Source organism: Protopterus annectens, chromosome 13.part0, assembly GCF_019279795.1.
Source record: "Protopterus annectens isolate FY-2018-M chromosome 13.part0, PAN1.0, whole genome shotgun sequence".
NCBI classification, from domain to species: Eukaryota; Metazoa; Chordata; order Ceratodontiformes; family Protopteridae; genus Protopterus; species Protopterus annectens.
The window spans coordinates 467651723-467677471 of NC_056747.1; the positions used below are offsets into that span (position 1 = coordinate 467651723).

The 25749-nt window shown below is 40.4% G+C and overlaps 1 protein-coding gene across 1 annotated transcript in view; it reads right to left on the minus strand.

The window, feature by feature from the left end:
* The window catches only part of LOC122787918 (unconventional myosin-Vb-like), a gene marked incomplete at its 5' end in the record, with an annotated part of 1807467 nt that overhangs the window by 1489844 nt on the left and 291874 nt on the right, over positions 1 to 25749 (minus strand). Inside the window, one exon of the mRNA XM_044054844.1 lies at positions 15932 to 16039. Within this exon, the coding sequence (XP_043910779.1) occupies positions 15932 to 16039 (108 nt within the window). The remainder of the gene's footprint in view (positions 1 to 15931; positions 16040 to 25749) is intronic.

Below are 25749 nucleotides of genomic sequence, written 5' to 3' on the forward strand. Positions count from 1 at the left end.
ATTACAAGTACAGTTAAGTTTCATGTCAGTCCATTAAAACACAAAATCTTAGCTTAAAAATAACCTTCCTAAACTGGAAAGTACATTAAAACACATTTTTAATGTGAAAGGCTTTTCCTCAAGGAGAATTTATTTGCTCAGCAAAGGAACAATGCAAGCAGACTATCAATTCTCAAAAGCCATAGAGGAGCACTCTCTTTCAATGGTAGGAAAGCCCTGAAGGGCTTGGTTTGGGCATGTGGAAGGTGCTCTGAAGCTTTAGAAGTTGACTGGTTGTAATATTCTATGCAAGATATAATACATATAGCCAAGGCTACTGCAGCGGTGATCAATATGCTAAACATATTAGTGCTCTCAGACAAAATTGGTTGAACTAAACTGACAGAACATAAACAAATGGAGCAAAAATTAGGCAGACTTTACAGAATACCAGAGTGACAGAAAATAGTAACAGTAGTAGTTTAAATGCTTTTCAAACTATTAGTAATGAGAGAGTCACAAACTGAATGGAACAAGCCAAGTTCTTGTTCCTCAACATAATAGAAATATTTTCTACAATGAATTTAGCAAACTGAATAGCATTGCAAAGTCTGCAGTACTCCCTGCTTTGAACCATAAATGTATTTGGTTCAACCAGCACCCTGGGCTGGTATTGTGAATCAGCACCTCACCCCCTCCTCTTCAAGTAAAGAGCAAAAAAAAAAAAAAAAAAAAAAAGCAATTTACTGTAATAAGCTGATAAGTGATCAGTTTATTCCAGTTAGATATACGTGCCCCCAACACAGCTCTTCCACCGTAGAGAAAATAAAATGGGCGTTTCTTTTTACTGGCATACCAGCCAGATGGCCAGATGCATGACACTCCCCCTCCAGCAAATCAGGTCCCATTTATGAGCCCTGTCCCCAAACCTGCCCTCAACATAATTTCTTTTAAACTGTAATAAACTGCTAGCTACAAATGTAACAAACAGTTGCTAGAGTTTATAACTTGTCTGCACAGACAGCACTCAGGTTTTAGGTAATTTTTTTATTTTTTTTTTACTTTTAAACTATAGCAAGCAGTTGCTACAGTTTAGACAACACACAGAGCATTACACTGCTCAGGTTTGACCACAAATGCAATACCGGCTTTTAAACGTCAGTATTGCTTTAACGAAAGATCGGGATCGGCTAGTCGTGCACCCCGACACTTTGCTCCCAGGACGAGGTCCCCTCAAACCCCACCCTAGCGATGCTATGTCTGTGAACTGATGACCTGACATAGAACCAAAGAAAGGCCAAATAGGAGCACTATACTTAAAAGGGTACTGGCTTATGCTCTCTCCTTCTGCTAAAGAAAGACATTCTTTATAACCCCTGGCCAACCGACATTTCTGGCCAACTTTCACAACATGATGTGATCTAGAAACACTAGAAAAACAAGTACAATGCTTAATGTGCACAGGGTGTATTCAGCCAGATGAGAACAGACTGAGTTTACTGTACAACGCCCCCCACACACGTACACTACAGAAGCAATGTGCAGTGCAATGACTGGTAGTTTAGAAAGAATCATGCAGTACTAATAGTAATTTTGGTAATCCAGCTTTATAGACTGGGCAGTCATATGCATAATACTGTAGTGTCATTCCTTGTTTGCAAGAATACACATTCAGTCTAAAGAAAATTATATAATTGTATCTATAGAAAAGTATATCAAGGCTGAAAGGAAGAAATCTAAACTGAACTTGGAAGGATTAAAGAACATGACAGTAAGAAAAAAAATGAGGAGAAAGATGAAACTGACATGTCTCAGGTGGTGAAAGCACAAAGACACTTTGAAAATGATGTAGGTGGTGAAAATGATTCTTCCTTTGTAACAAACAAAACAGCAGACATTACTGAATTAATGGTGAAATATTCTCCAGATCCAATCAGAAATTGCATACTACTAGTGATTGGAAATTCAATAAAGAAAATGATTCTCATAGTTGTATAGAGGATAATGAACATGGAATGGTGCTATGCTTGCCAGGAGAAGTGAATACCTTTCAACATGGAAACATCAAAAATCGGGACAAAGGCCTATGAAAAGTTGGTACAGCTGGACTAAAATCTGGATGCTGAATAAAAACAAAATGTGCATACATAATTATGTAACCCCGCCCACACCAATGGAATTGTGAGATATCAACATACCTCTTCACAATCCAGCCCTACTACTGCCACTGCCTTGGTAGTAATTATGCTACACCCACACCGGACAATGTTCTGCCTCAAAGCTCTCACATAATTCACATTGCGTGTTGATAAGCTTTCAGTATCACTTGACTATACAGAACAACCTCCATATACTCAAGCGCTTACTCTGTCCATCTGGGTTGCTGAAATTATGCTGACAAAACTATTTCCCCACAGTCCTTGCTACTTCAACCACTTTAATATCATTCTACTGCCATTATACTTCACATGTAAACTACTGATACCCATTTAGTTCTAGCAACTTTCACACCGCTACAGTACGTCCTTGTTTTCTCACCAAAGTAGTGTCTCGCAACTTTTTTTTTTTTTTTTTTTTTTTTTTTTTTTTTTTTTAACAAACAACACATCCTGATGTTGTTTTACAGCTCCATGGTGTTGCTTACTCTGTTAAAAAAATTATAGAAGTCCAGTATAGACACATTTTGCTGCATATTTCAACAGAATACACAAAGGAAATAACCAGAGTAAACCCACTTAGAAGCCAGTAGAGAATGTGTGAGATACTGATCAAGAAGAAGAAAGCACAACAAGGTAGAGTATTATTTGTGGGGAATTTTAAGTCTAGTACTACATTTTATTTTTCTGTTTATTTGTTTCATTGAATATTGTGGTCTCTCTCTCTGCAGTTAGTTTCTCGCCCTCCCTCCCTGTTCTTGCAGTGGTATTAATCTTGGTGTCTTTGGAATTGCCCACTCCTCCTGAGTCCATCTCATTTGCTCACTCAACAGAGTACAGTGAGATCATATTTTGATTTCAGACACTCCTACCAGTCCCATCTCTTCATCTCTATCACAGTCTAGTATCATTAGCTCATTCAACCTAATACAGAGAGAACATTGACAAGGCCAACCCACTTAGGTCCTTAACCTTGAATTATCTTCTTTTTCTCCTTTCTCCCTTTCCACTTTACTTAAAAAAAAAAAAAAAAAAAAAAAAAAAAAAAAAAAAAAAAAAACTTTGCTAGAATCTCCTTAGAATCCCCTTGTGTTCTAACTGTGTGCGCTTCTCAGCTGATAAGTATATTTTTGGCACTTTTTAACTGTTCGGAGCTGAATAAAACAAGAATTGAATTCAGTTCAGAAAACACAGTTTGAATAAATTGCATTTATTTAAACTGTATTTGCTTTAATATTGCTACACATTGAAGTGTGCTTGCACTGCACTTGAATTGTTTTTAGTGCTGTTTTAGCTGCTTTTCTGTACAAAAAAAAATTCTAAGCTCGTTTCCTGCCCTTCCTGTAACTAGTCTAGTCCAGATACAGATTTGCTGTATCCAGGACTGTTTGTAAGCTTCCGAGTGGTGCCAAAGTCTGTTGTTCAATTTCTTCCTTAGATCTGCTAGTTCTCTCCTCTTCTGCACTTTTACTAGCTTATTAGTCTAGCACTTTACCAGACTTCTTGTAGCAATTATTGTAGCAAACAAAAGTGCTACCAGCACTAAACGTTCTACAAGGAAACCGCTCCAATACTTATTAATGCCCACCCCTCCAGGCATCTCTAAAGGTCAGTTCCCTGTGCTTTCTCCTATTAACCTGGTGAACTTGGGCATCCTAAGGCAATATAGCAACTGCCTCGTGTACACAGACAACCCTCTCCTCTTACTTCCCAACACTCAGACTTGAGAGAGATGCACTTATATATCCAAATTGGAAGCCACACACTCTCCAGCCAAGACCGGAATAGCTGGTCAGGAGGAGAAGGTCAACTCTTGCACCACACCACATGGAACACAGCCCTCCAGAACATACACCAGCACTGCCTTCACACAAAAACACAAACTACATACCCACCTTCATGGAGGCGCTCAATAAAAATCTACCCAAACAGCAGAGATCTCCAAGGCAGAAACACACTCTACCACCACAACACAACACTAATCACAAGACACACAACTCTCCTAAAACAGTGTACCACTCAACCAAAGCCACTAAGGCAAAACAGCATGCCCAACACACACTAGTCATAGGTGACTCGATAGTGAGGCACACTGATGTCCCATTCACTAGGCTGAATCAGGAGAAAGTAACAGTCAGCTGCCTGTCAGGTGCCAGGATCCACTATATAATGCATGCACTCAGGTCCCTCAATGGGTACAAATATGACTCTGTCATTGTACATGTGGATGTGAATGACCTGAGATGTACATCCCTGGACTACATGAAGAGAGACATGGAGGAGCTCTCGGATTATGTAGCCCAGGCAGGTATGACCCTAGCCCTGAGAAGCATCCTACCATCACCCAGAATAATACCACAGTTTCTTTCGGCTTTTCCCGGTTAGGGGTCGCCACAGCGGAACTCCGGTCTGCTAATGATTGGCAGTAGATTTTATGTGCTGGCTTGCTGGGCCTAACACACAACCTTCAATGAAGGAACGCCCATTCACACATGTTGCCACACAGAAGACGCTCTAACTGAGAATCGAACGGGCAACGTCTAACTGTGAGGCGACAATGCTACCGCAGCACATACCACAGTACAAGGATAAAATTATTTATTTCAACAATTGGCTAAGTTTGTGGTGTCATTCTAAGGGGATGCAGTATCTGTCTGCCTGGGATGACATGATTGACAGACCTCGATGCTTTGCCAGAGATGGCCTGCATCTGTTACCCCTGGGCTTCTGGATACTGGCCACAGCTCTTGCCACTCCTATAGTGCCTTTTTTAGGTGGTGTTCCAAAGACCAAATTACCATCATAACAGCTACAAACAAATGCAATCTGAGGGTCATGCTGCTCAATGCTAGAAGTCTAAATCTCAAAATGCATTCGCTCAAAGCACGCCTTAAAATGGAGAACATTGACATTTGTGCTGCAACAGAGACCTGGTTCAAGGCAGCAGAAAGCACCCCTGCACTACCAGGCTATAACTCATTCCAAACCTTTAAGCCCCAGAACTTGGACCGAAGCTCCAAGGGTGGTGGTGTTTCTACATTCATAAAGAATGTGCACACCTCCAGACTGGTAGCCCAACATAAGGCATCAGAGATACTTCAAGTGCAGATAACAATGGGTAAGGCAGAGATTCAGGTTGTAGCCTGCTATAGGTCCCCAACCATGTCCCAAGACTCGCACTACACATTCCTAAGCACCCTGGAGAATATTAGGGTCCAAACTAACACTCTCATACTGGATGACTTCAACTACCCCTCCATTAACTGGGAAAACTACTCATGTACCAATACACTTGCCCAACGTTTCCTGGAATTCATTAATTCCAATGCCCTGGACCAGCTTTTCTTACCCCCACTAGAGGTAGCAACATCCTTGACCTGGTCATTACTAACATGGGCAACTGTTGCTGTACATCAATAGTCAACTCCTCCCTGGTTAGATCCAACCACAAACTAATCACCTTGGAAATCCACATCCCTCCCACCCCTGCAAAGGTAACCACCATGAAAAACTTCTCCAAAGCTAACTTTGGGCTCCTAAAAACAGAGGTGCCTAACTTCACAGCACCCATGCAAATGGAGAATAGCTGCATGTCCGCCAAATCGTACACCAATGCACTGTATGAATGTGTACACAAATGCGTGGATCTCGCCAAACCCAATAGAACCAAGACGCTCTCCAAAAAAGGAAGCCAATCTAGTGGTCCCCTACCATAAAACAAACTCTACAACAGGAGGAGAAAACTGATGCAGAATAAGGTGAAGTCCCAAGTCTGGAAAAACGCCCTCATCAGCCTCAACAAAAAGTTGAGATCCCTCATCAAATCCTCTAAAGCTAGATATGAAAATAGAATTGCATCAGATAGTAAAGACAACCACAAGGCCTTCTATAATTATGTAAATCTCCATGCCAATTCCCAGATTTGCTCTGAGCTACTGCAAAATGTTACCTCTTATACCAAGCCAACAGATAGTCAATATACTGGCTGACATATTCAGTGCCAACTTTACCCCTCTCCCCCCAAAGGACCAATCACAATGCCAGTAGACTGTCAGGTACCCAGTATTACTGGTGCATAGGTTAGAACAGCACTGTCCAAGGCCAAGAATACAGCTTCTGTGGGACCTGACAAAATCCCTGGCTGTGTTCTACATGAGCTACAGAATGAACCGGCACCTCATCACAGCCTCACCTCAGGCTTTGTCCCCACCAAATGACGCACACTGCTATAGTCATCCCTTTACACAAAGGAAGAGTGACTACAGACCCTGGGAACTATCACCCCATTAGCCTTATGAGTCTAATATGCAAAGCTATGGAATGCATCATCATGGACCTTAGAAACAAGGATATAGGGAATCTCCAAACTCTGGATCCCACACAGTTTGGTTTTGTGAAAGGTAGATCATGCCTGCTCAACTTGGTTGACTTCTTTGAGTCAGTCACCAGAGCTATGTATGAAGGCAAGATGGCTCATGCAGCCTACCTTGATCTGGCCAAGGCCTTCGATACCATTCCCCACTCAGGAATCATAGAAAAACTCACTAAGGTAGGCATCAACCCCTATATCACTAGGTATGTTGCAAACTGGCTCACAGATAGAACCCACAGTGTGAAAGTAGCAGACTCCAAGTCAGACTGCTGACCAGTCATGAGTGGAGTCCCACAGGTTTCAGTCCTGGGTCCTCTCATGTTTGGTATCTACTTCTCTAAGGTCCAGGCCAACACGAAGGGACTCTGGCTGACAAAGTTCACAGACAATTGCAAGTTGGGAGCTATTAACTCCCCAAGTGATGTTGACATCCTATAGAAAGGCCTCACTGAGACCAACGACTGGTGTCAGAACCATGGCCTTAAGCTCAGTGCCAAAAAATGTGTCATCCCCTTTGGGAAAATTTCAGTTCTCATGAATTACCACATCGATGGTAGTCCACTGAACACAGAAGGCATTATAAGAGATCTGGGAACAGGTTGACAGCAACCTCTCTTTTGAGCACATTACCACTGTGGTCAGAAAGTCCTATGTGGCACATCTCATTACTAAGGGTTTTGCATCCAGGAAGAAAGTGGTCATTGTTTCCCATTACTCTTCCATCATTAGGCCAGTCATAGAGTACAATGCCCCATTTGGCATGTACCTCACAAGACACCTGCAACAACTGGAGAGGCCACAAAAGTAGCTCACAAAGAGGATCTTGGGCCTTAAACATGTGCTCTATATGGACAGACTCAAAAAACTCCAACTATTCTCTGCCTGTCGCCTACTAAGAGACTATCTCTGCTCGACTTACAAAGCCATGTCTGACCCAGCGCCCTCAGAAATGCTACATCTAAAGAAATCTCAATCCTTCCACACCACACACTCCAGTGACCTCAACCTCATCACCACAATCAACAGAATGTGCTGGAGGGAAAGGTTCATAACCCAGAGACTGCCCATGCTATGGAATAGACTTTCCATACATCTCAAACAGAGCACCTCACTGGCCCTCTTCAAGAGAAATCTTGATGAGTGGATGGGAAATAGAAAATTCACCCAAGGGATCACTCCAGTGGTTCTACTCGACAGAAGCACTGGGAACTAAGGTTGGGTGGCATGATGCCAGGGTAATCCTATGGGCTAGGCTTGTAAAGGCTCCAAGGCCATTACCCTAGTACACACCTATGAACCTATGAACCCAAATAACTCCAGTGCAAAGGTGATTCCTGGACAGGTCAATGACAAACACAGACTTGCAAAAGAATGCAACCACTAACATTCCTGCATAGCAGCTCATCTCGAGTCACTGGCTACACTGCATTATTTAAAACTTGCCTACAATTACCCAGAGGAGTAGATGCTGGGGGACAAAGGAAATATCCAGGAATTCCATGACTTAATGTGTTCTACTAGTTATCCCAAAGTCTATGCCTGTAGCTTACGGTTAAGTAATGATAATTACAACAGAAGGACCATCAGTAATGGAGATGGCACTGGTGCACTCTTCAGTGACTTCAATTACAGCCATGAGCCTCTAAGTACTTAACAGTGATCCATCAGATCCCCAAAATTAGTGATCAATCAAACCTTCATCAGTGCAAGTATAAAATTATTGTAATCCTATCTGAGAAGTGGGTCCTATGGCTTTGGGGGTAGTGGCGTGATGGAGTTCCGATGTTTACCTTAGAAATACATACTGTAGATCACCTTGCATTGGCTGCAGCTCTGAACAAACACACGTCCTCTCTAAATCAACGGAAAGAAGTTTGTAACAGAAGGTATTGTAGCAGTTCGGCCTTTTCCCTTGGTCATGGGAATGGGCATGAGCATTGCTGTGGATGGTGAGGTGATCCTTCTGACTTTCAAACCAGTGACTTCAGTTGTCCAGCAGGTCAAGATGAGTGGGTGTCAGTTTCAATTTTTAGCAGGAAAAGTAATTTAGGATAGTGTAGGGAGATTTCCATGTTCTGGTAGTGGTGTATGAGGAACAATCATGCAGCCACCTACCGAATGTGGTTCCGAGATGAAGACTGCACTGAAAAGCCAGCAGGGCTAGAACCTACGTTCTCTGGCACTCATCCTTTTATTAAGTGGATTGACTCAAAACTTATGAAGGAATCAGAGGGCTGGCGCAGAGTGGGGGATGTAAAGGGTGAACTCCAACTATGTGGTGCGATGTTACGAGTTTGCACGAGGTGGCGATTTAATTACAGCCCTCTGGAAAAGTTTGTATTACAAATACAAGTGAAGCTTGCATCCCTTGTAGCAGCTGCTGACAAATAGCTAGGCATGTTGCTAAATTGAAAAGAGATTTTCTATACAATCTTGAGAAGTATAACGCCTTAATCCTTCTCTGACAAACTTCACAATGACACTGCCACCAGAGAGCATTTCTGCATCAGCAGCTAATGTGAACTGTAAACTGGTAGATTTACCGAGGGAGGGTCTGGACTGTAGCACTGAGTGCAGACTTCCATTCATACTAGATCTGATGTACTGCTTGCAGTGTTTAGTGCACCAGTAGTCGATAACCTCTGATGTGAACTCCCACTGATTTTCAGGGATGTCCAACTACACTAGTCCTCTTGGGGACCAGGTTTGTCGTTGCACAGATGTGACGTCCTCATTGGTTGGTTGCTGCAATGCCACAAATCATGAGTGGGCTGAGGCTGTAAAAAAAATGTTTTTTATTTTTTGAAATCTCCCACAGAGTCTCAGAGTCCTACAGTTTTAAAGTACGGCTGACATCACGCACACCACTGCATGTTGATGTTGTTACAGGATACACTGGCGATGGATGTGATGGTGTCAGCCATATTTAAAATTGTAAATAAAATAGAGAAATCTGGAATTGAAGAGGCCACTCAAATATGTGGCACCCATTATTTTGCCCTCAAAACTGGTAAATTCCAAGGAATATGGCACATTTGAGAGGTATGTCCTAGGATGACAATGTAAATTAATAAGGAGCTGTTTTATAATTCTCATCTTTAAGTTCTGACTGTTGCTAGGGAACTTATAGCCTTCTTAGATAACATAGGTTGTAAAGGTCTTACTATGTAGTTTTCACGGATCACACAATGAAATAAGTAAATATTTAAAGATTTTTTGGCAGTAAATACCTATATGAAAAAATGGCCCATTTTTAAAAGTGGGAACAAACATACAAGCCTAATTTTTAGTACATGTATTCAGACAGGATGTAATACACATGTGAAGACAAAGGAAGAGAATTTTTGCAGCAGATATATTACAATATTTGACTAACAAAAAAGTCAGGATTCTTGTCAGGTCAGAAATTTACAACTTACATATAACACAAATTGATTTATCTGTAATAGTTGTTAACACAATAAATATTAATGTTCTTTTTTATTGGAAAACTTGCTACATTCACATAAAACTGATGTTGCTATTGTTTGTAAAACGTAGCTAAAGAACAATAATTGGAAACCATTTTTGTAAGAGTGTAAGTGTTCTTTTCCTGTAATAGACATTTAAAAAAAATCGGGTAGAGAAGTTGCCATAGGGAATAAAGATAGTTATGAGACCTGTGGTATTACTTTTGATTATGACACCATTACAGCAGATTGTGTAATTGGAAAAGAAAACAACAACCTTGGAACAGATTACACCTTTCTGGAGAGTGTATAAACCACCAAAATCAAGTGCGGATAGCCTAGAGGAGGTCCAATACATTTCTTGCATGAAACACAGGATGGAAAACTCATAATAGCCAGGAATTTAAAATTTACCAAAGACAACATTAGTATTGTAATTATTTACAATATGATCAAGAACAATTGTTGTAGACTGTAAACAAATGCACCAGGGAACAGAACATACTGGATAATTGTCTGTATTCTCTAAGGAGGCGAGGGTTACTTTATGTGAAGTTTTATCACCTTAGATGTGTGGTGATCATGGGGTTAAATAAAGGTTAAGCTACTGCTAGATATTTCTGCCGAAATGAAATCCAAACTAACACAATGAAGACTAACAGACTAAAAAGAAACAAAACAGTAACTGTGTTAAGTTACTTGGAGTGATGTATTCATTGGAAAGACATAAGAAGGAATGTAGCAAGTTTTGAAAAAGAAATTATTTGAATGCAAAAATAAAAAAATGTTTCAGCATCAGGATCTAGACACACACACAAGGTACATAAATAGTTCCAGACAAACAAGATAATTAAGATGAAAAATAAAATATGAGAAATGGAAATGAGCTCAAACTATAACTTTGAAACTTGAAATAAGCTGGACAGACAAACACTGAGACAAGATCACAAAAACTGAGAAGAACATGTATACAACACAAAAACTTGGTAGAGAAAACCACTTTATAAAGCAAAGCTTTCGGGCAGAACCCTTCTTCAATACTAAAACATAGCATCAAACATTTCACACTTTAAATACAGGTCATCAGTCACATGATCAGCAGCCAAAAGAAATCATGTGACCACAAAAAACAAAATAAAATACAAAATATAAAACACAAAATGTAAACATATTATAAAACTTTAGAGCATAAGAGTCTATCCTATATAACATACATATTTCATGAACAATTACATCACAATTTGGTATTTTGTAGTTTAACTAGTATCGGTTTAAGGCTAACCATACTGTTCAAACCTGGTGGTGAATCAGCAAGTCTCAATATCCATTCATATTCCTTAGTCTCCAGATGGTTACTGATATCACCACCCCTTAATGTAGGATATAAAATATCAATCACCCTAAACTTAAATTTATGTTCATTACCAAAAATAGATATATGTTTATATAAGGCATTCTTATCATAGCATCTCCTAATCTCCGATTTATGTTCAGTAATACGCTCCTTCAATTTGCGGGTAGTCTTACCCACGTAAAACGAAGGACAGGAGACGCATGTAGCCACATAGACCACAGAAGATGTAATACAAGTGGCTGATACTTTAAACTTAAAAACATTACCATGAATGGGATGTATCAGCACAACACACACAATTAAAACACTTAAAAGTGCCATAGTTCACTGAAAAGGGTACATGCATAGATCTACTAAAATCCTTGTAACATAACATGCTCTTAAGTGTCTTCATATTTCTATATGCAAAGCGTGGTTTATCACCCAAGATAGCCTTCAACTCATCAGAGGCCATAAGAATGGCCCAATTATTAAATATAATTTGTTTGATAGAACCTGACTTTACATTAAATGAAGTAACATATCTAATGGCGGTCTCAGATTTATTCCTTACATAGTCATTACTTGTACCAGCCAAACCTTCTAAAAATGTCGGTTTCAGGCATGTCTCTATCTATCATCACATTATGTTTCAAACCAGATAGAAGATGCTCATCATATCCACTAGATATAAAATCTTTTATCATATCCTCCAATTGCCAGGAGAAAACAGTGTCATCAGTGTTTAACCTGCTTACTCTACTAAACTGAGACTTAACAATGCCTTTAAATATATGCGGTGCATGCATGCTACCAAAATGGGTGTATCTACCAGAATATACATCTTTCCTATGTAAACTAGTATGTAGAACACCTTCATGCATCTGTAACCTAACATCTAAAAAAACTATAGTGTTAGCAGATGTTTCCATTTTAAATTTTAAAAAACTCGTAGTTGAATTCAAAAGTCAAAAATTCATTTAACTCATCCAATGTACCACCCCATATTATAAAGCAATCATCCACAAAACGTTGGAAAAAGCAAATTTTATCAACAAAGGATTACTTTCATTATATATATGATTCTTTTCCCATTGGTAAAGGACCAAGTTGGCATATGTGTTGGCTACCGAGGTACCCATAGCTACCCCAGTAAGCTGAAGGAACAGAGTGTCATTAAACAGAAATATATTATTTTTCAATATTACATCCATAAGACAGCAAATATTTTCTATGTGTCTGATATTTGGACTAGGTTGTGAGACTAAAAATTCTCTCAACAATTCAAGCCCAATGTCATTTGGAATGACAGTAAAGAGGGAGGTAATATCTAGTGTTACAAAATAATATTTACACTTATCTAATGCATCATTAATACTATTGTGCCATAACTGCAGCTTACACAATAAGTCTGATGTATCCTGCAAAATAGTATCACAATGAGGCAAGTAAGGTTGTAACTGTCTTTGTAAATATAAAGAAATTGGTTCGGTTATCCGGTTCTGCCCGAAAGCTTTGCTTTATAAAGTGGTTTTCTCTACCAAGTTTTTGTGTTATATCAAGAACATGTATATAAACAGAAGGTTATTTTTGGATCAAGTATTGTCAGATACAGAAAGGTTGGGACTTGAAATCATATCAACATGCATATGTTGAAAATAGAGCTTTCACGACTTGTAATATGATGATATACAATAAAGCAACTATAAATGAAGCAGTGTGTTTTGATGTTATTTATAAAAACCTATCCTCAGCCTTTGATACTGTCATACACAACACTGATCAATAAATTAGAAATGGGTATTAATGTAATATTAATAAGATGGATACCTGTTTGGCTTAGAAGCAGGACATGGCAAGTATCAAACAGCAAATGGACAGGTAAAATTCTACGTTACAGTCTCAGGGTGTCCTACAGGGCTTTGTCCAGAACCCATATTTGTTGAGGCTGCATCTTTCTGATCTATCTTTCTCATATGAGGTGTTCTATACTCTATGCAGATGACATGAAAATGAAAAAAATTATTGCACCTGTTACAGATAGGGTACATCTGCAAAAGAACAGACATAACTGATCAGTCGGGCACTGAAGAATAATATGCAGGTAAATAGATAAAATAAGCATAAGATTGGGGAGATACAGACTGAAGGGTGAGTTATTTGGGTCTATATTAGATCAGCGAACGCTGATTGATCCACCTTATTTTAGCGAATGTTCAAAATATTGAAGAAACAGAAACCCAAATTTTTTCCTAGGGAAAGAATTCGGTTGTCGGTTTCTGTTGCTTCGGTATTTTCAGTGCTGTGGTGGAAAGTTACGGGTCGGATTCAGGTAAGTGTGCGATTGTGTGGATGTGAGTGTTAGGGTGGGTTAGGTGAGTTAGGGTTAGGGCTCGGGTTAGGTATGTGTGCGATTGTGTGGACGTGAGGGTTAGGGCTGGTTTAGGTGAGCTAGGGTTAAGGAGTGGGTGAGTGTGCGATAGTGACGGACCTTAGGGTTAGGGTTTGGGTTAAGGTAAGTGGATAGTTAGTGGTGTGTGCACAGTTTAGTGAAGGGTTAGGTGTCAGATTTTAGGTGTACGTGTGTGGATTTCTGTTTGGTATGCTTGTGTTGTGTGTATGTGTTTCGGATCAGCGATTTTTTTTCCCTAGGAAAAAAATCTCTGATCTGACCGTTCGAGATTGTAAGCTTTTGCTTACATAAGGTCGATCAATCAGCATTCGCTTTTTTAAGCGTTCGCTGATCTAATATAGACCAGAGTATTTAATAGTCCACTTATAGAATCAATGATTTTACTTAGGGGCCTGGGTATTTAGGTAGATGCTGCTTTGAGATTTTCTGGACATATCAATCAATTGCCTAATGATCGTTATAAAACTAAATGCTGTACAAAGACTTATAACATCTAGGAAATCAGAAATGACATAAGTTACACTACACCCAGACAACAATATGGAATAATAAAATGGAAATAAGAAAACCAAGATCAGTAAATTGGCAGGATTGCAGTTGAAGTATACCAAAGATATCCATAGATGTGAAAGTGTAAGTTATGAAATATTAGAATATCTGAACTTGTATAATGTCCCATATATATTTAAGAGGAGATATAATTCAGGTATATAGGGCATTTATAGACAACTACCTCTGTAAACGTGCGCAGTTACCAAACAGCGTACCTATCAACCTCTTAGCACAAGAAATCTTGGCACAGCCTAAAATAAATGGGGAGGGGGGGAGACAAAGGCCCAAAATAAGAACAGACTTTAAATACTGCTCTTATAAACTTAAAAAGTTGCTAGAACATTACTTGCATTAGCATGTATTTTCTGAAAGATATGAAGCCTCAATCTAATATAGGTCATTATTTAATGACTTCAATCCTCAGGGATTTACTAGAAAAACACATTTTATGAGGAACTGACCAAAAGTTTGGACATTCTGTGAAAATCTGGACAGTTGAGAGGTATGTCAAAGAGTTCTAAAGAAGCACTGGACAACCTGTGTAAGAGATTCTATAGGAATGAGAGGATGTACTAATTATTTCACTGAGACAGTAGCTGACACCTGAAACAGACTATCAGATTATATTACAGCAGTTTAGATGTTCTTCATAACAACTCCGGCAATTATAAAAAATGACTGTTTTAGTATACTGGCAGGATAGAAGGGCATTACTGCCCGTGTCTGCACTATTTGTATGCATGTACAAATCAGGGGAAAATGAATAATGGGAATGACCAGAAACTTATAAATTTCATATATTTTGTATTCATACACATTTTTTGCATTTGTATGTATGTATATGTTTACATATATGTGTATGCATACACATGTACTCACACTTCCCCTCAGAATTAAATATCAAAATTATAATGAAGCTCAACATCAAAGTGTAAGCAACCTATCATGACTATAGGCAAGAGAAATCAGTCAATAGGAAATCTGAGAGATTTATTTAAGACTCCAAGCTGAAAATGGCGAGGGTACCTGTTACTAATGAGGAATTAGGTGCTGTAATAGAGATGTTTCACATCCTCACTGCAAATGATCATTAATGCAGCAGTTATACTTCTGGGTTAGAGGGAAACAGTTTAGAAAAAGGATCAGTCTTCTAGATTGGCTGCCTTTAACCTTGACCAAAAGAGAGAAAATCTTAATTTTCAAGTCTCTGCATGGCTAGTAACATAAAAGTCTAAACCACCATGGTCAAAAGTCAACTTATTTTATGGCCTAGCAAAGCATTTTCTGTTTTGATTTAATTTTCTTCCTTTCTGACCTATAGCTTTTCAACACTTCACACTGCCACGCCATACAATGGAAAGAATCATTCTGCCGAACAGATTTATGCATTGTTTATTCAAATTATCCAAAAGCAAGTGAACAGAACAGTACTGATGTATAGGACAAAATATTAGTCCCTCAGTAAGTAAATTGTACAGCTTTGTGTATGGCTGGTCAACAGCTATAGTAGACCATAGCAGCATCTTAGATAATAAACAACAGAAAAAGAACACAACATGGTAACAAAATTCCATATCAAGAAAGTCTGATGCTAAGCTGTGGGTCCTCTTCAGCTTAGTAAACTGCGAACAACAAACTTAATAGGGACATAAATGCAAAGTAAAATTATCTACTCACCAAGCAGTGAGAATGCATTACGTGTTTTCTCCAAGTCAGCTACGTCATCTGTCCCCTCGATGAATATATCGTGCCCTTGATTTGTATAATGGAAGTGTCCTGCACTACCTAAAGAAAGGAAAACAGTACAGGCATTACAAGTATTACACTACTATACTCTTTGCAGTCTGCTCACATTAGACTCTTGTAAACAAAAAGCTAAGTGAGCATAATAAAAATAAGTCTAAAAAATGTTGAGTACAAAGGAACACCAAAATATTCATTACAATGAAAACAAACAGTTAAAACACAATGCCATTGGTAACAGCTTTTATCACATCAGTATAAGTCAGTTACTAGCATGTCAGCACAAATCATTTACTGCAAACACAAGTCTGAATTCAACCATCATGAACTATGAATGTTTGACCTAAATAATTGCAAATCAAAAGACAAAAAGACAGTAAACTGCGATTGTCCACAACTTTCTATGGCAAACCAAGATATTAGATATGAAAAATACTGCAAAAGTTAACATTTTTATCAACTTTTATTACTACCCCACTATGTGTTAGTTGGTAGTTGCCTGACAAAGAAGAATGCTAAAATATATTTGGACATACACATCGCTGTGTTGAGAAAGCTGAAGAATGGCTGCAATCACTGTAGATCTTAAAAATGATCTGTTATTAAAATGAACAAATATATTTTAAATGTTCAGTGTTTGGCATGTGCCTCAAGTTAAAACCCCAAAATTAATATGGTCTTACTCAGACTACAAAAATACTTTCTCCCTTCTGGGTAAGGTTGATGAGGAAATGGCCTTCAGGTCTAAGCAAAGAGATTTGTATAGTGTAAATAATGTTTATGGCCCATTGGTGTGTTTTCATCAGTTTTTATAGGGCCACTCTAATGCAACAGGTTTTAAAATGGTGGCCATATGAACATTTCTCATTAACCAATGACTGGCTTACTTTAATCTGAGGTCATGTCCCCTCATCCCTAACACTGAATGTTGGTATCAGGTCAAGGACTATATTAGATCTTTGAGATAGTACATGACCTATAAACTGTTACAGTTTACACCATTTTGTTTGCCAGCATAATACTAGAGTCACTTGATTTATTTACATAACTCAGAGCAGTATTCATCAGAAAGCATTCTTTTAGCAGTACATATGAGATGAGCTGCTTAAATTTTAAGTCAAAACCTACTGCATGCAAGATATTTTCAAGCTGAGAATCTAAATCCTGGAGTAGATGGCCTGGGAAAAGCATCATGGTTAGGGAAGCAAATGGCAGCTTTTTATACTGAATTGAGAGAAGTGGCCTATGTGTTCACTAGAGTGACTAGCAGTATCCAAGTATATTTCTTAATTTATTTCTGTGGTAACAGAATAGATGTACTGACATGAAATTACCACCTCTACACATGACCTGTGCAGGTAAGTGAGTATATCCATATAATAATCGCAGTTACAGCAAAGAGGTCAAATTAGCAGTACCATGAATTCGTGATTAAGATCACTTCCTCTCTGCAGCTCAGGTTTGGAGGTCATTCTTGATCCAACGGTTGCATACGTTTGGTCAGATACATGCCAAAAGGGGCATTATACTAAATGATGGGTCTGATTAGGGCCAAATAAAGTGGTACTATGACTGCCTTGTTCCTGGATGCCATGTTCTTACTGATATGTTGGGTGACATACAATGATTTTCTTACTGCCTTGGCACATGTTGGTCAAAGACCAGATTACTATCTACATACATTCCCAGATCCCGATTACTGGGTCAACTCTTAGGGGTGTCTTTTTAATGGCGTAATTAGCCTGGGTAGCAGTTTTCTCAAAAGGCACTAATGCATTTCTTGGCATTGAGTTTTAGTCAGTGACTTTGGCATCAGTCACCTGTCTGTTAGATGTTTGTGTCATGAGGGATATCTATGATAGCTCCCAATTTGCAGTCATCTGTGAAGTTAGTCATCCAAAGGCCCTTGACAGTAGCATTTACCTCCAAGTAGTAGATGCCAAATAGGAACAATCCTGGCACAGAGCCCTGATGCACCCCACTGGTCTCTTAGTAGAGGTGGCTTCACCAATCCTGACTTTCTGAGACTCGTCTTTGAGACAGCTGGCAATCCAGCAAGTTATGCAAGAGTTATTGCCCAGTTTGGTGAGTTTGTCAACTATTCCCAAGTGGGGTATTGTATTGAATACCTTAGCTATGTCCATGTAGGCGGTATGCACCGTCTTCCCCTCATCCATTGCCTTGGTGACAGTCTGAAAAGTCCACCAGGTTTAGTATGCATGATCTTCCTTTGACAAAGCCAAACTAGGTTGAGTCCAGTGTCTGAAGGTCACTTTTGTCTTTGTTGATCATTTACATAATTCATTCCATGGCTTTGCATATTAGATTAGTCAAGCTAATAAGACTGCTGTTTCCTGACTCAGCTGATGGTCCACCCTTCTGAAGTAGGATAACGGTTGCAGTCCTCCACTCGCATGGTACAAAACCTGTTTTGAGGCTATAGTTGAAAAGTGACTCAAGTGGTCCTGTTTCCAGCTATTTAGGAGGCATCCTGGAATGTTGTCAGGCCCCTTAGTGAACACCATGACCTGCTCCCTGTTAATAGTTGGGGTTGTACTAATAGGTATTTCATGGAGGTTTCATGTTTGAGATGAATTTGTCACCTAGCAAATGTGCTATGTCACTCTGCTCAGTGAAGGTGGCACCACTGACCACCAGTTCAACACAGTGATGTGTGCTGCCTTTGAGGATTCAGACATAGCTATAGAAGGCCTTGCGGCTGTCTTTGGCCTTGTTTGACTTAATTAGTCCTCTTGGTTTCCTTTTTAGTTTAATTAGAGCTCTTATCATTATAGGAGTTGCTCATCCTGATTTTAGCCATGACTTTTTTCATTTGTATATATACCTTATTAAAGATAAGATTCCACCAGTGTGGTTTGTTTTTAAGAGTTTGTTTTGAGCTTACTTCTAGTAGGTACAGTAACCTTTATACATGCTTTCACAGGGTCTTTGTGAACAGTTCTTCATAGGTTGTTGTCAACTCTGACTTGGGAGGGGGATTGAATTTTGATAAAGTATTGCTTAATAGGGTGTAGCTTGCTTTGGAATAGTTCTTAACTGTTACAGGGTTAGCTGGGTTTACCAAACTGATTTTGATTTTGAGGGAGACAGCTTTGTGGTCTGACCTCACTATTGAGGATGTGACATGGGGCTGCAGTGCTCTCCCATATTGGTGAGTACCAGGTCCAATATGTCTGAACATCTGGTGGGTGTGCACACTATCTGGCCAAGGATACTGTGTTAATAAAGTCCAGGAATTAATGTGCCTGTGAGTATGAGATAGTGTATGTCTCAGCCTACAGGGGGTAGATAAAGTCTCCCATCAATAGGGCATTTGGTTACTGGTGACTGTCTCCAGTAAGTCTAGGTATGAGCTATGGGATTCTAGGTAAATAGAGGGTGACCCATAGCTTGCTAGGATATGGTATGGGGCTTTGACAATAGTAATTTGCATGTGGATAAATTCCAGGGCACCATCCTGTTTAAACTACTTATAGTTATGATTGTTGCCAATCTAGACTGAGACTCCTCCACTTTTTGTCCCCGTCTATGTAGCTGATGATACAAATGTGTGGAAGGCACTGAAGCCTTGCACTGCTGGAGTACTTTGTGGATTTAAACCATGATTCAGGAACTGCACAGATGTCTATAACCTCCAGAGTGAGGAGAGCTCTTATTTAGACTCCTACCTTTGAGCAGTAACATCTTTAGGTTTCTTTAGGTATTATCTACTATGTTAATAGGTTGTCAGTTTGGCATAAAAAAAAGCTCCAAGGGGTGGATAAAGATTTAGGCAACATTCAGAAGCCAAGGGGAGATGGGTGCAGACCATGCTTTACAAAGCAACATGGTCTGTTAACCATATCGTGCCATGCTGACAAATATTGAATCCTCCTAGAAAGACACCAGAAACTAAGCCAATTATTAAAGTCAATAATCTTTTGTTCATACTGTATCATTATCCTTGGTGAAGGTAGAATGCTGCTCAGTGCAAGTTGCTCTGTACCAATAGTCAACTCCTTCCTGGTTAGATTCGACCACAAACTAATTACCTTGGAAATCCACCCCCCCCCCACACACACACACACACACACACACAAAGGTAATGACCATGAGAAACTTCTCCAAAGCTAACTTTGGGCTCCTAAAAACAGAGGTGGCTAACTTTACTGCACCCATGCAATTGGACAACAACTGCATGGCTGCTGAATCCTACACTAATGTCCTGTACTAACAAGTACCCAAATGCATGGATCTCGCCATACCCAATAGAACCAAGACGTTCTCCTCCAAAAAAAAGGAAGCCAATCTGGTGGTTCCCTGCCATAAACAAACTCTACAACAGAAGAAGGAAACTGATGAAAAATAAGGTGAAGTCCCAAGACTGGAAAAACTCCCTTATCAGCCTCAACAAAAAGTTGAGATCCCTCATCAAATCCTCTAAAGCTAGCTATGAAAACAGAATGGCAGCAGATAGTAAAGACAACCACAAGGCCTTCTATAGTTATGTAAAGAATATCCACTGCAATACCCAGATTTGCTTGGAGCTGTTGCACAATGGCACCTCCTATACCAATAGAAGACAGAAGAGGTCATTTAAGGTTAATCATTTGTGAACTGAGGGGGTGGAGCTAGGAACTAAACCTTCTATTTAAGGGGTAAAATAAAACATTTCAGAGCTTTACTGGAAAGGCTCACCCAGACTCTGCTGCACTTTGCTGTGAGGGAAAGGTTGGTTTGCTTTTTATTTGTTGATTTTGTATTAGGTTATTGCCTTTTTATATTTTGAGTGCTATGATTTGTTTTCTTTACCTTGTGTTTTGCTTGTGTTCTGCTTTTAACTGCATATTAAAACTTCAAAAGACACCACAGCTCTGTCTCTTGTAAGTCAGGCAGAAATTCCCCCACCCTGTCACTGTTGTGTTCTTAAATATCACTATATTTCTAGTTGCCTGCCTCTTACATTAATTTGACCATATATCTCATTTCCTCTCTGCTTTCACTGGCTTGTGTGAGTAAGCACAAAATGATGATTTTGTGAAATCACTCCCCTTCAACGATTTAAATTTATTGGCCATTCTACTGTACTCCATAGTACTGGAATACAAAAGTGATCGCCCCCTTTCAATCTATCTTGCTGTTTTAAAAATAGTGACTCTCCTCTAAAACTTAACTTTTTAGATAGGTAAAACTTAAGTTACCTACTTTCACATCTAAATTCTCTAGTGCACACTGCAGTGCTTAGGATAAACCATTTTTTTCATTGTACCTTTAAGCATCCATGTGACTAGCACTTGCTCTAATACCTGCTGGAAAGCACTAGGAAGCCTTAAACTGATACAATCACTCCACTCTCCTTAATAAGGAGAAATTAATCATAGGCATTAAACAGGTCTATAATTGCAAAATACCTTGCTAAGGGTAAGGGAAAACAGCTCCTGTACTTTTCAAAAAAAAAAAGCACCAAACCAGGCATGTCCAATGGTCAGCTTCTGTTGATTTCTCCTGTCCACCTGGTTAATCTGGGCATACTGGGGCAATGCAGCAACTGCCTCATGTACACAGACAACCCTCTCCTCCTACCACCCAACACTACATACAACCTGTGAGAGATGCACTTACATAGCCAAACTGGAAGCAAAGCTCTCTCCACCCAAGATTGTGCTAGACAGTCAAGAGGAGAAGGTTAACACCCGCACTATACTTCAAACACATAGCCCTTCTAAACTCACACCAACACCCACACATAGCAACACTAAATCCACATATGTGGAGGCCCTTAACTGTAACCTGCCCAAGCAATAAGGACCTTCGAAGCTGAAACGCAAACACCAATCACAACCAAAGTGTCACATAGCTCACACCACCAGTGTGCCACCCAGCAACAGCCCCTAAGGCAAGACACTGTACCTAACACTTTAGTCATAGGTGACTCTAGTCAGGCACACTGATGTCCCACTCACCAGGCTGTACAAGGAGAAAATTACAGTGAGCTGCCTGTCAGGTTGCCAGGATCTACCACATACCTCATGCACTCAAGTCACTCCACAAGTACAAATATGATGTCATTGTCCATGTTGGAGTGAATGACTTGAGACGTACCTCCCTGGATTACATGCAAAGAGACATGGAAGAGCTCTCAGCTCATGTGGCCCAGGCAGGTATGACCCTAGCCCTAAGTAGCATCCTGCCTTCGCCCAGAATGATACCACAATATAAGGACAAAATGATTGACTTCAACAATTGGCTAAGCTTCTGGTGTGATTCAAAGGGGATCCAGTATATGTCTGCCTGGGGCAACCTGATCAACAGACCATGATGCTTTGCCAGAGATGGTCTGTGCCCGTCTCCCCTGGGATTCAGGTTACTAGCTAAGGCTCTTGCCACCTTTATAGTGCCTTTTTTAGGCAAAGTTCAAAGGACAAAACCACCACCGTAACAGGTACAAGCATGCAAAATCTGAAGGTAATGTTACTCAATGCTAGAAGTCTAAACCTCAAAATGCACTCTCTCGAGGCACTCCTAAAAATGGAGATCATCAATATCTGTGCAGTAACTGAAACCTGGTTCAAGGCTCCAGAGAGCACCCCTGCAATGCCAGGCTACAACTCTTGCCACACTTTTCGGCCACCAAACCAGTATCGAAACACTAAATGTGGAGGAGTGTCCATATTCACCAAGGATATTCATACCACCAAGTTAGTTGCCCAACACAATGCGTCTGAAATTCTCCAGGTACAACTAACACTAGGTAAGACTGCAATCCAAATTGTAGCTTGCTACAGATCCCCCACCATGGCCCAAGATTCTCACTACCCCTTTCTAAACATACGGGAAAATATTAATATACAACCAAACACCCTGATACTGGGTGATTTCAACTACCCTGCCATTAACTGGGAAAACTACTCGTGTACCAATACCTTTGCCCAACGGTTCTTGGAATTCATAAATTCCAATGCCCTGGATCAACTAAATCCATAGTCACACCAGGGGCTCCAATATCCTAGACCTGGTCATTACCAACATGGGAAATCGATGCTCCACACCTACGGTCAACCCCTCGGTGGTCAGGTCAGATCATAAGCTAATCACCCTTAACATCCACATCCCACCCCCACCCCCCAGTAAGGAAACCTCCATAAAAAACTTCTCCAAAGCCAACTTCATGCTACTCAAGTCAGAAGTTACAAACTTCATGACACCCATGCAGACGGGAACTGAAAGTCTGACTGCTGAGTCCTACACTAACACTCGGATGTACGAGCACATCCACTCATACATGAATCGTGCCATCCCAAATAGAATCAAGATGCTCTCCTCCAAAAAAAGGAAGCCAATCTGGTGGTCCCCTGCCATAAACAAACTTTACAACAAAAGGAAGAAACTGTTGAAAAGAGGAAAATCCCAGGAAGCAAAAAACTCCCTTACCAGCCTCAGTAAGAAGCTGAGATCCCTCATAAAATGCTCCAAAGCTAGTTATGAAAATAAAATTGCCAAAGATTCCAAAGACAACCACAAGGCATTCTATAACTATGTCAAGAATCTAAATGGCAATGCTCAGATCTGCTCTGAGCTACAACAGAATGGCATTAACATACTGATCCAAAGGATATTGCCAATATCCTGGCAGATCGATTCAGTGCCAATTTCACCCCCCACCCCACCCCTTAAATGACCCATCTTAATACCGAAAGATTGCAAATTCCGGTAATGGCCACACAGCTAAAAATCGCACTCTCCAAAGCTAAGAATACAGCATCCATGGGACCAGATGACATCCTAGGCTGTGTACTACATGAACTACAAAATGAACTGGTACCTCACCTGTCATGTTTAATCATACCCTCACCTCAGGCTTCATGCCCAGAGTGGCGCACAGATACAGTTATCCCACTCTACAAGGGGGGATCAATCTTGGATCCCAGGAACTACTGCCCCATCAGTCTGATGAGCCTGATCTGCAAGACCATGGAATGTATCATCATGAAACTTAAACAAAACTGGGTATTAATCCCTACGTCACTCAATGGGTTGCCAACTAGCTTACTGACAGAACCCACACTGTAAAAGTAGCAGACTCCAAATCTAGCTCCAGACAAGAGACAAGTGGAGTACCTCTGGGTTCAGTCCTGGGACCACTCTTGTTTGGCATCTACTTCTCTGAAGTACAGGCCAACACTAAGGGACTCTGGCTAACAAAGTTTGAAGATGACTGCAAACTGGGAGTCATTACTGAATCCTCAAATGATGTGGATACTCTACAAAAGGGCCTTACAGAAACAGATGCTTGGTGCCAGAGCCATAGGCTCAAGCACAATGCCAAGAAATGTATAGTTATCCCCTTTGGGAAAAAACATGTACCCGTGAATTACCACATAGGTGGCAGTATACTAAACACCAAAAGTGTGATAAGAGACTTAGGGACACAGGTGGACAGTGGTCTCACCTTCAATAACCACATCGCCACAACAGTCGGGAAAGGCTGGAGAAATACCTCACTAAAAGAATCACAGGCCTAAAGCAGATGCCCTATGCTGACCACCTTAAAAATCTCCAGCTATACTCTGTCGCATATCGTCTACTCTGAGGCGATCTCTGCTTAACATACAAGGCCATGTCAAACCCAGAGGTGTTGGACATGCTACACAAAGAAATCCCAAACTCTCAGAGCCACACACTCCAGAGATCTAAACCTTGTCATCACAACAAACAAAACATGCTGGAGGGATAGGTTCCTGACCAGAGACTCCCCAGACTCTGGAATAGACTGCCCATACATGTTAAGCAGAGCGCCTCTTTGGCCCTCTTCAAAAGGAACCTTGATGATTGGATGGGAGAAAGGAAATTCACCCCGGAGATCACGTCAGTCACCCTGCTAGACAGGGGTCCAGGGAAGTAAATAGTGTGGGAAGAAATAGCCAGGGAATTATGACTAGGCTTGTATAGGCCCTAGGGCAGATACCCTAGTACCAACCTATGAACCTAAGCCAACCAATGGTCAATATACTGGCTGACAGTTTCAGTGCCAACTTTACCCCCCCCCCAACCAAAGGACCAATCACAATACCAGTAGATTGCCAGGTGACCAGTATTACTGCTGCACAGGTTAAAACAGCATTGTCCAAGACCAAGAATACAGCTTCTATGGGACCTGACAATATCCCTGGCTGTGTTCTACATGAACTATAGAGTGAACTGGCACCTCACCTGTGTGCCCTGTTCAGTCACAGCCTCCTCTCAGGCTTTGTCCCTACCGAATGGCACACTGCTTCAGTCATCCCTCTCCACAAAGGAGGAGTGACTACAGACCCTGGGAACTAGCCTGACAAGTCTGATATGCAAAGCTATGGAATGCATCATCATGTACCTAATAAACAAAGATATAAGGAGCCTTCAAAACTCTGGATCCTACACAGTTTGGTTTTGTGAAGGGTAGATCATGCCTGCTCAACCTGGTCGACTTCGAGTCAGTCACCAGAGCTGTGGATGAAGGCAAGGTGGTTCATACAACTTACCTTGATCTGGCCAAGGCCTTTGATATCATTCCTCACTCAGAAATCATAGAAAAACTCACTAAGCTAGGCATCAACCCCATATAACTAGGTGGGTGCAAACTGGCTCACAGATAGAACCCACAGTGTGAAAGTAGCTGACTCCAAGTCAGACTGTCAACCAGTCTTGAGTGGAGTCCCACAGGGTTCAGTCCTGGGTCCTCTCATGTTTGGTATCTACTTCTCTGAAGTCCAGGC